The 16,863-nt window shown below is 34.4% G+C and overlaps 1 protein-coding gene across 8 annotated transcripts in view; it reads right to left on the reverse strand.

Moving 5' to 3' along the window:
• Positions 1–16,863, reverse strand: part of LOC135223606 (ankyrin repeat and fibronectin type-III domain-containing protein 1-like) — a 682,119-nt gene that overhangs the window by 558,818 nt on the left and 106,438 nt on the right. For 7 of the 8 annotated variants that reach the window (XM_064262185.1, XM_064262193.1, XM_064262192.1 and 4 more), the window contains one exon: positions 9,746–9,790. The exons of the other annotated variant lie outside the window; for it this stretch is intronic. In XM_064262185.1, coding sequence (XP_064118255.1) covers positions 9,746–9,790 — 45 coding nt within the window. The remainder of the gene's footprint in view (positions 1–9,745; positions 9,791–16,863) is intronic. 8 annotated transcript variants of the gene reach the window in all.

Genomic DNA, 16,863 nt, shown 5'->3' on the forward strand with positions numbered 1-16,863 from the left:
TATATATATATATATATGTGTGTGTGTGTGTGTGTGTGTGTGTGTGTGGTGGTGTTGTTGGTGTGGGTGTTTTGTGTATCCTGTCAGCCCAACCATTAAGGGGAACCTTAAACTAATAGTCTGACATTAATTTCGACGCGTTTCAGAGCAAAAGCAAAATGATAACTTAAAGGGATTACGAATGTCTTAAAACTTCATTAAGTGGAGTCGTAAATTAGTCTCCCAAACTAATTCAAAGCATTTAGGTCACCCACAATTTGTCTTATCATTTTCGTTTTAAATCGGCTTCAACGATTTTCCAAACCCTTACCCCTCATACCCTTCTTCCTAACAACATCAACCCCCCCCCCCCCCCTCGACCCCTAATCTTGTATGCCTCGTAGTTACCCCTCACCTCCTATGGCAGATCACTCGGATTACAATCTGGTGGCATCAAATTCACAATTGAAATTTTTCATGACATAATGAAGAACTCTGTAAGGACAGCAAAAGTATACTGACCTAATAAACGCTTTTCTTTATCGATAATACTAAAAATATATGATGATAATGAAAACTGTACACCACTGTACATTCCTTCATTCCTTTTTGATAAGAGCACACTATTTCAAAAATCTTATTAGCACCAATATCACAGTCAAACCTCTCCACAACCATGCTGAAAAGCACGTTACCACCAGTTCCTATTACCGTGCGATTCCTCCAGGTACGATCGTACTCCAATCCAGCGTCTTTTCCCATCTCTTAGAGGCTGAGCACACATGGGAGAGCGCCGTGGGAAAAACAAGCTCGTAAGAAATACCGAGCAGAGAAAGTTAAGTCTCAAGTCTTGTCAAGAAGGTTTCAGTGAGTGTGGTCTTGGGATTAGTCACTGACGGCGTTCATTCGTCAGGGAATTTAAGGCGGAAAAATCATCTTTGATCATGGATATTTTTCAAGAATTTGCGTTTAATATTTAGATATTTCTTTCCTTTAACGTAAAAGACACATAAATACGGCATGCTATGTACGTTTACACACATACATACACACACACATACACACCGACAAAGCTGCATCTTCCAAGTGTCGTCCATCTGGACATTTATTTGACACCGATCGAGAAGTTTAAAGTTTTTGAACAAATTCTGCAGACTAACATATTGAGTTTCGTTTACGAAAATGATTTTGGATCAACTATGGGTTACAGTTTTAACAAATATAATTATGAGCTCAATGATTCTCTACAACCTCTTTGATTTAGGGTGAGACCTATATAGTTACCATTTCCTGCTAATAGTATAAAGTTTTAGCAAAGATATTCAAGCAATTATCAGTAGAGTATACCATATGTTAAAACCAATATGATTTAAAAATTCTATGGAGAAAACTAAATAGAATATTGGAAACAAGAAAAACTAACAGACCCTGATTAGGGTGAAGGCTAGTTTTCATCGTAGTTTTACAAAATGTGTTATTACTTTTAATTAGAAAATAATCCTACATTGGGGAACCGTCTCAGTTATATAATATCACGAGAGATGACAGCAAACCTTTCGGATGATAGAAGATGGTTCCAAGCAACAGAAGCGAGAATTAAGCGTTAATATCTTATTGTTTAATTACCTGCTGTTGGTTTTGTCCATTTACTTGTCACATTTACTCTTAACTGAATCACATTAGGAAATTGACTGAAAGATCGCGAAGATCGAAAGTGAAATCAATGAAAGCACATCCACTTACATTATCGAATGCATAATCAACTACAGTGGCGCTGTCAATGTCAGCTGGAAATTTCAATAAACTAATCAAAGATTATTAAACGTGAGAGATAATTTGCCAAATGAAGGCTCCTTAAAAGTATACGAATAAGATATCTAAGAACATCAAGTGGCAACGACATAAAGGAAATTAGTAGTTCTAGATATCACGAGGAACTTGTTGAATACTTTTCTGTTCATTAGTTCAGAATTATTCTTTTTCACAATTGCATTAATTTTGAGTTAATCTCTACAAAAATAATTAATATGAAACAATACAAAGTCTTCCCACACCTCAAGTTTCAAACAGTGCGTTGTACTGTACCCGGGACTGCGCTTCGAGCTATATATCATTAACGAGGTTCTTCATTACTACAGGGGACGGTGACCTAAACTTTGTAGTTTAGTCTGGAATACCTATTTACTTAACAAACATATCCCGAGCGGCAGTCATAATACTCTCTTGTCAAGTAAAGGCAAAGTTATCCATCCTAAGACAGAGAAATTATCATTATTTGGGAGAAAAACCAAGATGCTACCAAACAAGAAAGGGCATACGAAATATTTTGATTGTGCCTAAGATAAAGCTTTTAACAACGAGGTTTATCTGCGGAACACTATAAATATCAAAGAGATTTTCATACAGTAAGGAAATTTGACATGTGTATGCAAAGTATCTCTACATATTAAACAAAAACCTAATCACGAAACCATATTAATGATAAAAGTTGTTTTAAAACATATCACACTTTATTTTTATAAAACAAAAAAGCATTAAAAGAAATAGATTTTCCACTTCACTGACTCACTCTAGATAAGAGGAAAGACTATTTCTTTACTCACTCTGTAAGACTACTTTCTTAAGCGAAGAATGTATTTTAAAAAATGTGTTGAAATAACAAACAAATAAAAAATGCGGCGAGGTTTCTTCGGCGTAATCGAGTTTTCTGTACAGCCGCTACAGTGTATAATCAAGGCCACCGAAAATTGATCTATCTTTCGATGGTCTTGGTATAATTCTGTATAAGCCGCGGGCCATGAAACTTAACCACGACCTGTTGGTGGCCTTTCCTATGTAGTTGCCAGACGTACGGTTATGGCTAACTTTAACATTAAATAAAATAAAAACTATACAGGCTAGAGGGCTGCAATTTGGCATGCTTGATGATTGGAGGGAGGATGATCCACATACCAAAGGTCAGCCCACGAGCCTTAGTCGTTTTTAAGATATGAGGGCGGACAAAAAAATGCGGACAGGTAAAAGTGCGGATGGACAGACAAAGCCGGCACAAATAGTTTTCTTTTAAAGAAAACTGAAAAGCATTTTGCACATACGTTTTTTTTATTTGGTGTCAATTGTCTTTATACGTATGAATATAAATACAGAATTATGCACACACACACACACACACACACACACACATATATATATATATATATATATATATATATATATATATATATATGTATATATATATATATACATATATATATATTTAAAATGTAGGATCTACTGGTCATATTTACCAGATACATACTTTGTAACTGTAATAGCCACAATGCCCTCTTAACGTCTCAGATTTTTTACTCTTTTTCCGGATATGCTTGTCACTACAAAGCCTCGTCGTGATTATGGTATCGCGGGTTCGTTTCTCGCTACCGGACATCATGACTTCTTCATATTTCTTAGAAAGTTGGATCTGTAGCTTTGTAGTGACAAGTGTATCCAAAAACGAGCAAAGAACCTGAGAAGTTAAGAGGGCATTGTGGCTATCACAATTAAATATATATATATATATATATATATATATATATATATATATATATATATATACTCACACAAATACACACACACACACACACACATATATATAATATATATATATATATATATATATATATATATATATATATATATATATACTATCCAAAGTTTTGTATGGTTTACTAACTCCAGTCTGCTTTCGTACGAATGATGATAGTGACTTACCTGCCCCTAAGCACATTATGACTAGTTGATATTTGGGAAGTGACTGCTGAGGACATCTGAAGAGCAAGGAACAGGTTGGGGAGTGGAATGACACAAAGAATGTGATGAAGTGATTACAAGTGAGATCACTCGATACGGTGGTGATATTGTGACTGAGTGGTTCCTACAACATGCCTGAGGGAAGAAGTGGCTCTGGAGGAATGCGCGTGAGGAATTATTGTTCCATCGTATTAGATAAAGGTGACATAGACCAGAGTAAGAATTGTATAGGGGCTTAACGTTACTTACTGTACACCAGAAGGACTGGTGAATCAGATGTTTGTGAATAAACAGTTACGTGAGAAGTTTGAAAGTAGAGAGATAAACTGCATGTTACATACCTAATTAAAAAAAGCTTATAACAGAGTGAATAGAGAGTCAACGTGAATGATGCTGACAGTGTATGATACATAAGACTGAGAGTGTCGAAAGTAAACTGTGTTTTAAGATTTATAGGAAGAGGAGTGACTAGTTTGGCGTTAGGTTAAAATGAGACAAGAGCGTGTTATGTCTCCATAATTGTTCAGTAAGTGTATGGATGGAGTGATTCTAAATGACAGACAAAGGACTGTAAATATATCAAAGTGCTGATTGTAGATAGTCAAGAGAGACTGTGGACAATAGTAAAGGTTTTTGAAATTGTTTTGTTGGCAAATTCAACGTACATGCCAGCAAGAATAACGTTATGAAAGTAAATGGAAACTAGGAGGAAGGAGCAATGGATGGTGGATGAATGGAAGGCACTACCTCGTAGAATTCTTTTGGAGTAAATATAATCGATGATGGCAGTAGGAGAGAATGGCTAAGTCACAAAACAGGTGTCACAAGAAAGACTGCGGGGCGCTCGCAAAGACTGGAGAGAGACTGGAACTGTCTATAAATGCCAAAATGGAAATGCAGGAAGAAATTGTTGAGTTAACTCTCCGTGTAAGTGAAATGTGGATGTGGAATGAGGTGAAATATAAAAGTTTGAAGCTGATGAAATGAACTGTTTGAATAGTACATGTGGCGTGAGAAGAATGAATAGGATGAGAAATGTGGAGAGATGCAAAGGGGTCAAAAACTTACAGTATACTGAGACCGTTTGGTCACACGGAGAGAATGGATGGTTACAAGCTGGTGAAAAGATTGTAGATTGCAGAAGTCTTTGGGGAAGGAGGAGAGGAGATCTAGAAAGGTGTGCAAAAGAAATATTGGAAAGGGTTGCCCTTAATATCTAGGAAGCAAGTAAAGGCGAGTAGAAGTATAACGCAAATAATCATATGACAGCGTTACCGTGGCAGTAATGAAGCTTTTTTCTCTTTGGAGAGAGAGAGAGAGAGAGAGAGAGAGAGAGAGAGAGAGAGAGAGAGAGAGAGAGAGAGCAGGAAATATAACGTATCAAAAGCAGTTATTGGTGAAAATTTCTTGTTCAACAAAATTATCTTAAAACTCGCCCGAAAGTGGCCAATTTCGGCATAAATGATCTCACCGACCTATAATTTCCTTTTATTTCATTTCCAAAATTATTTCTGTACGAAATTTCCTATTCCGTAAAGAGACACGGGTAAAGAAAAGGAGCTTTTTCTTAATTAAGAAATTTTCTCGCCTCATTAATTCTTTCCATTTTTGCATATTCTTCACGGAGCGCGCTTGAAATCGGGTCTGCTCTTTTTCCGTGCATGAAATGGAGATATCATTTAGGAAACTGGTCTCATCTTGTCTGCATTTTACTTATACTGTTTATATCTACGTGATAAATTTCCGTCTGGCGCTTGTTATCTTTGCGATGAACAACAGCAGCCTTTCAAATAGCGGGTGTAATGATAAGGGCAAAATTCTCAATCCTCTCTGAGAGTAGAAGCAGACTCATTCTGTCATCAGTGACCGCCGTACTCCAGTTAAAGCAAACACCTATGAAGGCAGGCCATATTTAAACAACTCGAAATGAAATTCCTTCGGCCAAATTTGCACACAACCATGCAAACAAAATCCACACTTTCAATTCAAAATATCCTCCAAGTACTACACCAGAAAATATTTTCAAAATTCCTAACCTACATTTATAAATAAAAGTAAAATGAAAAGTAAAATCAATTGCTAATAATGGAGAAAAGAAAGGACTTCTTTCTTCCTTCTAGAAAAAAATCTTTTTTTTTTCTCCACCGATTTTCAGATACATTTCCCATGTATTAAGCATGATAAGGATGAATGTTCCCGACAGCATATATTAATTGCACAGTAGAAAATTTAAGACTTACCTGTCTATCTGTAACAAAATTCAAAGATAATGCCTGAAATACTTGTCTCCAGGCTAAACACAATCTATATCGTAACCATATTCCTCTTGAAAGTTGTTAAAAGAATTAATTTGTTCAAAAATAGTTCTCTGGCTGGATAAAAAAAAAAAAGTAGCCGTAAGATATGGTTTCTATTTCAAATTGAAAAAAATATGGATTTGGATCTATAATGGAACCGTATTCAAATATTTGTTTATTTTTCATCGCTAGAAGTCTACTCAAGTCACTTCGGCTATTTATTTTGTTCAATTTACTAACAAAACTCTACTCAATCAGCTGGTTTATTTGACTTACATTACATTACCAGAGTTCTACTAAATCTAGCAACATTACATTTTTTTACGTTGCACTACATTACCTCTACTGAAACCATCTGGCTTAACTTCTGTCACCTCCTTTACAAGTAACATTTACATATAAAGAGGAACTCTAGACCTGCATATATAACCTTAAGAGACATCTAAAGCTTAATTTCAAAACTGAAGTCATAGCTCTGCAACGTAAGACAAAAAATGATTGCCCTCTCGGCACAGAAGCCAAGCTGCAATGCTCAAACATCAACAGTTTCATTTCAAAGCTATGATCTCTCCAAGCATCCAGTCAGCTGGCTTTAAAGGCTAAAACGAATAAATACTTAATACTATATAAAAGAATGAGACGAAATAAATACCGCAAAATTTAGCTACACTATGTTACGAGAAGCATTAATCTTTACGTCAGGGGATGCAGTGAAAAAAATCTCTCACGGACAAGGTTTGGTAAGTACCTTGTCGTTTTGCCAAATATATTTCTTTGAAATTGTTCTTACTCAAAATGTAAAATTATTCAGCATAATTCTCTTTGAATATTTTCATTTTAATTAACTATTAGGAATCTGGACACGTTATGTTTTTTAAAACAGAACCCTTACAGCACCTCTCATGACCATCCATGAAAAGAACAATTTAACAAATTTAGGAATACATTTTCATCCATTATACATGCACACCAGTTACACCGGTATATATATATATATATATATATATATATATATATATATATATATATAATATATATATATATATATATATATATATATATATATATATATATATATATATATATATATATATATATATATATATATATATATATATATATATATATATACACACTGTGTATAACTGAATCACAAAAATTTGGAACGTGATAAATATATAGATAAAGGAAAAAGCCACGAAGTAAAGTGAAACAGTGGAGTGCTGCGAGATCTTTCGCCTCAACGTCCTTTACTTAGCTGACTATAGCTAAGTAAAGGACTTTGAGTTGAACGATCTCGCAGCACTCCGTTGTTTCACTTTCCTCCGTGGCTTTTTCCTTTATATATACATATATTTGTTGTATGTGTGTGTGCGTGTGCGTGTGTGTGTGCGTGTACAAATGCATGTTTGTGTGCGCGAGTATTTAATTTTTCACGTCCTTTACGTCAGACAACTTCGGAAAAACATTCTACTTTTGATTTGACATTCAAAATCTCGCAACCGGACTTTAATAAGAAAGTTTACCTTGACCTGCTTACCTATTAGCTCTCTCTCTCTCTCTCTCTCTCTCTCTCTCTCTCTCTCTCTCTCTCTCTCTCTCTCTCTCTCTCTCTCTCTCTCAGCCCTATTGATATTCCTTGAAAGTGACATACAGCATTAGATGAATTTTACTATAGTTCGAACGTCGACCTTCCATCAGTTCATACTCGTATTTCGCGGAAAAGACAAACCAATCGTGACTTTCTCTTTTTGGCAAAAGAGCATAATTAACGGCCAGAACATTTTATAGAAAATTTCATTTAAAAAAATCCTTATTTTCTCCCGAAATGTGAGTGAAAAAATGTACGTAGAATATTTTGGCATTTTCAATTTAAAAACTTTCAGTCAAAGGACTCTTTACAACCACAAACCTTGTAATTTCATTTGGTAATTGTCCAACTGAAACAAATCGGCGTTCTTTTCTAAAAGTCCAGATTGCAATGTACAGAAATTTCAAAATATGCAAATGAGATTCTCCGCCGGTTTTTCTGAAACGACGTCTGCATTTCAGTGCATCCCCATTTTCACTTTTATTTTATGTGAAAAAAAGCGCATTTTATATGGTTTAGTGAATTAAAATCTTGTGGAGATTATCAGCCACACGCTTTTACTGTAGACTGAAATATGACAGTTAAAAAATAATACAGCTTATTCATAGCTATGTAATGAGTAGTACGAAAACCAAAAGCAAAGAGTACGGAGTCAACCATTAATATTAGCCGAGGATGGAATTGATAATATGCAAATCCTCATAAAGGATGAAAAATCTATATAAAATTGAAAAAAACTATAACAGTATCTAAATACGAAAGAAGAGAACTGATCAAGGTACTCTACTAAAGATAAAGATAAATACTATAAGACTTCCAAATAATATGGAACGTGTATTAGGTATAAAATACGAATATGACAGGATCCCTAATTAAACGTTAAAATTCTAAGGTTTCAAACCTTAGTTTAAACCTGAATGTCAACCACGATAAGAATAAAACTCCTGAAGGGCATCTACATGAATAAGGAAGGACCATTTTAGCAAAATGAAAGAACATGGTGATACCAAAGTGAATAATGATAATACAATACCAAACTAAACTAAACTAAACTAAAGAAAAATCGAATTTGAATCGACCGAAATACAAGATAATGGAAATAACACATCCGAGGTTGAATGAATTAAAATGTACATTATTCAATAATAATAAAAAAAAAAAAACTAAAACACGAGTAAAAAAAAAAAAAAAAAAAAAAAAAATCGGATATTCCGGTAAAGACTCAGGAACAGAGATGATGAATGGCAAGACGCGGAGGCTCGGGACACACAAAGATACGTGGCTGTAGCTAAGGCGATAAATAAAACGCGCTTTTTAATCAGTTTAGAAAAGCATAAATTCAGGTGTAGATAAGAAACACCTACCTAAGCCAACCTTCCACTTACCTTTCAAGCAGACTAATGAGGATATGACGGGTAGATAATTAATGATAGCATCGGAGGAGAAAAAGATTGAAACTGTAAAGATGGTCATCAGAGGAAACTTTAGAAATGTACATAGAAGAAAACAATCGATTCCAAAGAGATAGACAGAAATATGAACATTAAATATATGAACATTCGCAGGCAATAAAACAATGATCTATTTCATGCGGAGTGCTTTGGAACAAATATCTTAACATTAGAAATAAGGAACTGAATCATTTGTATGATTAAAAGAGTAAACATATCTCCACTTAAAATTACTACTTACGCTAACAGCCTAAATATCTTACAAATATATATCAATGAAGAATCATAAATCTGTCATTGTTAAACACCAAGACATTGAATGTATATGTGAGAAATTAAACTATACATTGATAATAAAATTCTTATCTTTAAACACTTGAACGAAGACAGTAAGCATAGTCACCATTAAAGCAATAGAAACACAGCAAGCACTACAAGGCCGCCTCAGGGCCTGGAAATCTAAGGCAACACCAAATATAAGCCCTTGCTATTCGTGCAGCTTGGCGTTTCTTTTTTTTTTTTTTACAAACAAGCAAAAGCCAAAGAGAGAGAGAGAGAGAGAGAGAGAGAGAGAGAGAGAGAGAGAGAGAGAGAGAGAGAGAGAGAGAAGTTCACGAGGATAAGGAGAGCCGTCTTACCTATTAGCCTCCAATTCTTCTTCTTTTTCGGGGAGGTCAGGAAAGCTAAAGGGTGGTAAAGGAGAAGCAGAGGTATTTACATCTCTTATGAACAATGACACTGCAAACTGTGGGGCTGTTCAGTAACCTTCAACACTGAACGGATAACAGCCTTGAAAGCGTATTCTTTAAATGAGAAACTCACATCAGTAAAGGGTGGATTCATTATAAATATTACATCTGCACTGAAATGTCAAAGTGAAATCCCCACAATTAAGCCCGTATTACATGGAACACTGAGAAACGACAAAGCTGTATTCCGTTTGTTTTTAAGGTCGACAATGAACGAACCCCAGGCAAAGCCTCGAGTTAACACCGTTGGGAGGTTGGTTGTCACAGACGGCTTGTTTTCATCAGAGTTTTAATACTGCAAGACAGGAATGTAAGTCTAATATTAAGCCTCACGAGATAAGATAATGAATGCAGCTGCACACAATAGCATAAAGAGAACTTGTTCACAGACATACAACATAAAAGTGAATAACACAAAATGCAAGAATAATAAAAATAGTTTTGATTACAACAATCAACAGAATCGTAAACAAGATTGGCATAACGACTATTGCGATTAAGAGAATATAATTTTTTGATCGTCCAAACAAGGAAAGAGATAGGGATATCAATTAACAATATTCATGATAAAATATTATAAATAAAAGGATTACAGATCATATCATACAAATATACAACCAATCAATGCAGCACAATATGAATAATACAAACAAAGTAAAGAATAATATATACATACATTTTCACTGCAATCATACTTCAGATAAAGTAAATAATTTAATGAAAAAGAAAGGAATTTATTCATCTTAATCCAGGCGTCAATAACTACTATGATCTACCTTAACTGACTGACTTGGAAGGATACAATATAAATAGTTGGCTTAAACCGAATTGTAAATAAATAGATCTTAAGAAAAGGAAATGAAAGAAACAAGCTGTGTGTATATATACATTTATACATATATATATACATATATACATATATATATATATATATATATAATACATACATATATATATATATATATATATATATCTATATATATATATATATATGTGAATATATATATACATACACACACACACACACACACACACACACATATATATATATATATATATATATATATATATATATATACAACACAATAGCCTCAGAAATGAATAACAATAAAGAAAAAGAAAAAAACCTCAAGAAGCAATAAAGGCCAAAAGAAGAAGCACAGAAAGCTTGAAGACTTGATAACACGAGAGAGACCATTCAAGGGAGAGAAGAAGCGTTAGATCAACCTTCAGGATCAAATCTGTCTCGATTAAAGGAAGTGAATATTTATACAAGGACCGAGAACAGACTTAATACTCTGAAATGTACACAAAGTCTTACTGGAAAGGGGAAAAAGACCCCCGTGACAACCAATCTCACAAAAGTTTTGGAAAAATGTCAAATCTATCCCGTCAGCTTTCCCTTTTATCTCAGAATTCACCAACAGTTTTATGTAATTTTTACTAACAAAAAATAGAGAATATAAAATCATTCTTTTTTAGATATTTTTGGGGAAACATTGCATAAAGACTAAGGCAAAATTTACAAAATCTGAAAATATAATTAAATCAAAATTCTTCTAGCTTATAAATAAGCAAGCATATCAAAGTAACAATGTATCACACTCCAACAATAACTGATTTCAAACTAAAACTACTCGAAGCTTTGCACAAAACATGATTACCAATGCTTATAGCTACACAATAAACAATATACGGTACGTTGCCTGTAAGGCTCTATTAAGAATCCCTTTTTCTTTTTTCTGGAGAAATTTCATAGAGTCTCACAAGTTAAATCTTAGCCAAATTCGGAACCAATATCAACAATCAGTGCGTTATCTCATGATTATAGAAGGTCATCCCATTTAACGAGTAGGCAACAACTTTTGGTATAAATATACCCACAATTATACGTTTTCCACTATTAGTTCTCATGGTGATAAAATGACTATATCCATTTCTTCTCAACATTAACGTCAAAAAGTATTCACAATGCACTAGAATAATAATAATAATAATAATAATAATAATAATAATAATAATAATAATAATATTATTATTATTATTATTATTATTATTATTATTATTAAACATATCAAGCATTTCGAGTAAGTAAATCATCTGGAACATAGCTTTCTAACCGTACACATTCCCCTCATACCAGAAAAGGCTTTAGAAAGCGCAATGGACAAGCGAAATGCTGCATGTACTGATCTTAGCAGTTTTTGAACAGGCGAAATCAGTCATCACCGAGGTAGCTTCCAGATGTCAAAAGAATGGTAATGAACATGTACTGAACAAACAAAAATACATATAAACATTTCTAGGCTAGATAATAATAGAAAATGTCAAAATATTTTACAAGCGTTAATAAATCTACAAATTTATACTTAAACCCTTTCATTTTTGCTTGATTGTACTATTATTTCTTTAAATAAGCGTAGCCTTAAGATAAAGATTTGACTCCCCAATTACCCTCACAATCCTGTTTGGGTTACTTGCTTATTCAAGAAACATTTCTTTAACACGAGCATTCCTTCCCTAGTCTGCAATGAAAACAATGGAATTCCAACAATTTAAGCACCGTTATCTATCTGATCATAATGCCAGGTGGAGAGTTACAATCTTATTCTCATTCATGCCTGAATTCATCGAGTACCTGATGCACTTTATCCTGAGCAGGGCGTGTTCTAGCGGTAAAAGAACGTGGAAAAGGTTACTCTAAACAAAAGTCCACAAAGGAATACCGTAGTAAAATAATCATCCACTTTCGATACTTAATTGATTTGCCCCCTCTTGTATCTTGAAGGGAAAGTGCTACGGATAACAAACAATAGTTAGGAGGCAGGACTGTACAATCGCTTAGATCTCTACTCGATATTTTATTTGCATTTTAAAGTAAATGAAGCATAAATCACCTAAAAGTGAAGACTCAATATTTTTGCGCCTAATGTTAATAATATTAACTTCCTCTTTTCTACCTTCCTTCCTCAACACATAAGGAAATATTTTCTTTGAAAAAATGTCCAAATATCTTCTGGAGTCATGGGTTTACCCACACTCTTCTTCTACGAAGAAACATTCATCACAGAAGACCATTCCGAAGCCACACTAAAGCACGAGTGAAAGCCAGGGAAAGGTCAGTCCCAGAATACAGAAGAGTGATGAATAATTCAGAAACATTTTTCTGTACTGGCGAGTCTTTTCATTTCACTATCTCACGGTTCAAATCTTACGCTGCAATGGATGAAGAAATCTGGAAATTTCAACAGAAAGGCCAATGAAACAGTACTGGAAGTTAGTTCATTCATCTCTCTCTGATGTTTGTTATATTTTTGTACACACAGATATATATATACATATATATATATACATATGATTAATATATATATATATATATAATATATATACATATATATATATAATATATATATACATACATATATATACTATATATATTATATATGTATATATATACAATATACATACATATATATTATATATATATATATATATATATATATATATATATATATATATATATATATATATATATCAGGGTTCATTATGTCCTCGTCTCTCTTTCTCTTTTCTCGAGTGTGAACAAGAGTGTGACATTTCACATAAATTGTCATACGATGCCGGAAATATTGTTATGGTGAACTATGCGCCTTGATGAGATTTTATTATTCTAGGAGGAACATTCTACCACCTTTGATCATCTTTCTCTCAATCGTTAAGTAAGAAAAATAAGTGTACATTATATAATATATATATATGTATAATATAATATATATATATATATATATATATATTCATTAGCTACAAATGTCCTTTAATAAAACCTTTCGGTTAACATACATGCAAATATATTAATTCGAGGTAGAGCGAATCAGATATTGAAGGGCTTGTGTAGTTTAATGCACGTATATGAATCACGGCGATGTGATAAAAATTCACACACACACATATATACATACATACATAACATATATATATATATATATATATATATATATATATATATGTGTGTGTGTGTGTGTGTGTGTGTACATATTAGACATATATATATATATATATATATATATATATATATACACATATATCACATACATATGTATACACACCCATATATATACACACTATATGTACACCTACTTTTCTTACTTGACGATTGAGAGGAAGATCATCAAAGCTGGCAGAAGGTTCCCCTTAGAATAATAAAATCTCATCAAGGCTCATAACGCACCATGACAATATTTCTGGCATCGTAAGATACCATGCGTGTGAAATGTCATTCTCTTATTCACACGCGAGAAAAACAAAGAGAGAGAGAGAGAGAGAGAGAGAGAGAGAGAGAGAGACGAGACGAGACCACAGAGAGCAGAATGAGAACAATCATAAGAATGTATTAAAAGGAATGACCTGATGAGACAAAATGAGACCTGCCATCTTTTGTGCCCAGGATCACTGGTCCTCCTCCAGGAGGGCTCTGATATGCCGACCTAGACTCGACGACGTTTCCGCCGAACTACACAGAGGACGAAAACACAGAGACGGTTTCTTAAAGCAAGGTAATTATATAAAAGAATGATTACCCAGGAACTCGAATTCCGTAGGCCTCTGGCAAAATATAACGTAAATAATTGACCATAATTGCATGGAAACGGTTTTAAAATTACCTCCGCCGTGTAAGTTTTACAAAATTGAGATGGAAATAAAAGTTATTTTCGACGTTTTACCTAACATCCTTCCTCTCTCTCTCTCTCTCTCTCTCTCTCTCTCTCTCTCTCTCTCTCTCTCTCTCTCTCTTGATATCTTACACCTGGTCAAATTTCGACTTGTGATGGCGCCTTCACAGCAAATTCCTTCATTATAGGAGACCAAGTCAATAGACAGACTTCAAACACTCGTCCATACATTTTTTTTGAATATATTTTGTAAAGTCACGGAAATATCTCCCCCTTAAATCCTTGTCAGCAAATTGTCTTCATTCCAAACTAAAAGATTTTTTCCCCGATTTTTCTTTCATTTTTCGGAGAGCTGTCATCCTAATTTATATCCGGCGCGAGAGTTCGGAGAAACCACGTTTTTTCGATATCCAACTTTCGAATTTTTCTTCGGGGCTTCCATTCCTCAGAATGCCTCCTCCTTCACATGAATGTTGCGCGTTATTAAACACTGTGCATCATACCACATACTGCTCAGTCAAAGACACATGAACGTCAGACAGACCTGTTATATCTATCTGACTACGTATCTATCTCTATATTCATATCTCTCCTTTCTTCTTCTCTAAAGTGCATTTATTCAAAATTCATTTTTATCGCCCTCCCTCAACTCCTCAGATAGAGAGAGAGAGAGAGAGAGAGAGAGAGAGAGAGAGAGAGAGAGAGAGAGAGAGAGAGAGTAAAGATTCAATCATACGTACATTTAGCAGAGACAAAAATTAAAGATACATGGGATTTGCTATTGCCAATAGCTAACATTAAAGACTTGGGTCACGATGACAGTAAGAGACAAAGAGAAAATTGTCTTATTCACTCAAGCCGGTCGGCAATTTCAATCAATATGAGGTTGAGTGGATATAGGCGTTTATACTTCGGTAAATCTTACAGTACATACATACATACATGTATATACATGCATGCATAAATACATACGATCCTGTCTTAACGTTTTGTCAATGGGCAGTACAAACATATACCAAAACTTGGTCATGTAAAAATAGCAATGAAAATTATTATTATTATTATTATTATCATTTGTTGTTGTTGTTGTTGCAGTAAATGGCACAGATGATTACAATAACATAAATTGCTAGTGCTGAAGCTGATACATACGTAAATGTAATCGGAAAGAACAAAGGAAAAAATTCGTAATACAACAGCATCGCAAACATGAGAAACGAATTGTTGGAGGTACCACGACGGTAGATGCCTGTATGCCACTGCTTTCAGTGGGCGAGCTCAAAATTCGCAAGGTCAGGAGCTGAGGCCTTCAAAAGATCCTCAACTTTCGTACCTTCCATTTCACAGACGGCTGGGGAACAACTGTCATTCCTCTACTTCTGGAGTTTCCAGGCTCGTATCACCCATGAACTAATTTGTCTTGGGCCAGAGAGAGAGAGAGAGAGAGAGAGAGAGAGAGAGAGAGAGAGAGAGAGAGAGAGAGAGAGAGTTTTTTCTCGAAACATAAATTCAGCAATTTTTCCTCAAGGCTCCTGACAAAAGTGCTTTTTTTTCCACAATTTAATAGTCTCCCTCAACAGGGGGCAGCATTATGGAAAAAAAAAAAACCAATTTATAGCTACTGCCTTACTTCCATACTGAATTGTGGAGGAGCCCATGTGCAGAACCCAGGCACAGCATTGGCCGCTTCATACACCACCACAGAAAAAGCATCAGCGAAACACTGGAATTTCCTGCCATCCTCCTCCACAAACACACATAGACACATACAGACGCACGCACACGCGCACACGGGTAAGCGTGTCACTGTACGTCTTGAATTCTTGGTTCCGTGGTTCGAGCCCATGAGCCAACGAATTTCTTATGAACTAAAAAATTCCCCTTCGGTTATCATATATGAAAATATGTTAATTCCGAGGTAGAGCGAATTAGATATTAAACAACATTTGTAGCTTAATGCTTTATGTATGTATGTATGTATACATACATACACACACTCACACACACACACGTATATATATATATATATATATATATATATATATATATTATATATACAATTTTATTTTTACATCTTACCGATAGCCGACGTGCTACATTCGTATACGACTCAATAAATCGCTGAATATCATCTGCCATTTACTGGATTGGTGTAGCGCCACTCAAATATTATTGGGTCAATTAGCCAATCATGCCTAGACTTAAAGGAAACCACATCTACGCTTCAACTACGCAATCTTTCTGTACAAACATGCAACTTCATCTTAATTACGATCTCTTGGAATCTTTTAAATAACTTCCTAAAACGACGCACTCCAAAGATACTTAAAAGTATTG

Source organism: Macrobrachium nipponense, chromosome 10, assembly GCF_015104395.2.
Source record: "Macrobrachium nipponense isolate FS-2020 chromosome 10, ASM1510439v2, whole genome shotgun sequence".
Classification (NCBI taxonomy): domain Eukaryota; kingdom Metazoa; phylum Arthropoda; class Malacostraca; order Decapoda; family Palaemonidae; genus Macrobrachium; species Macrobrachium nipponense.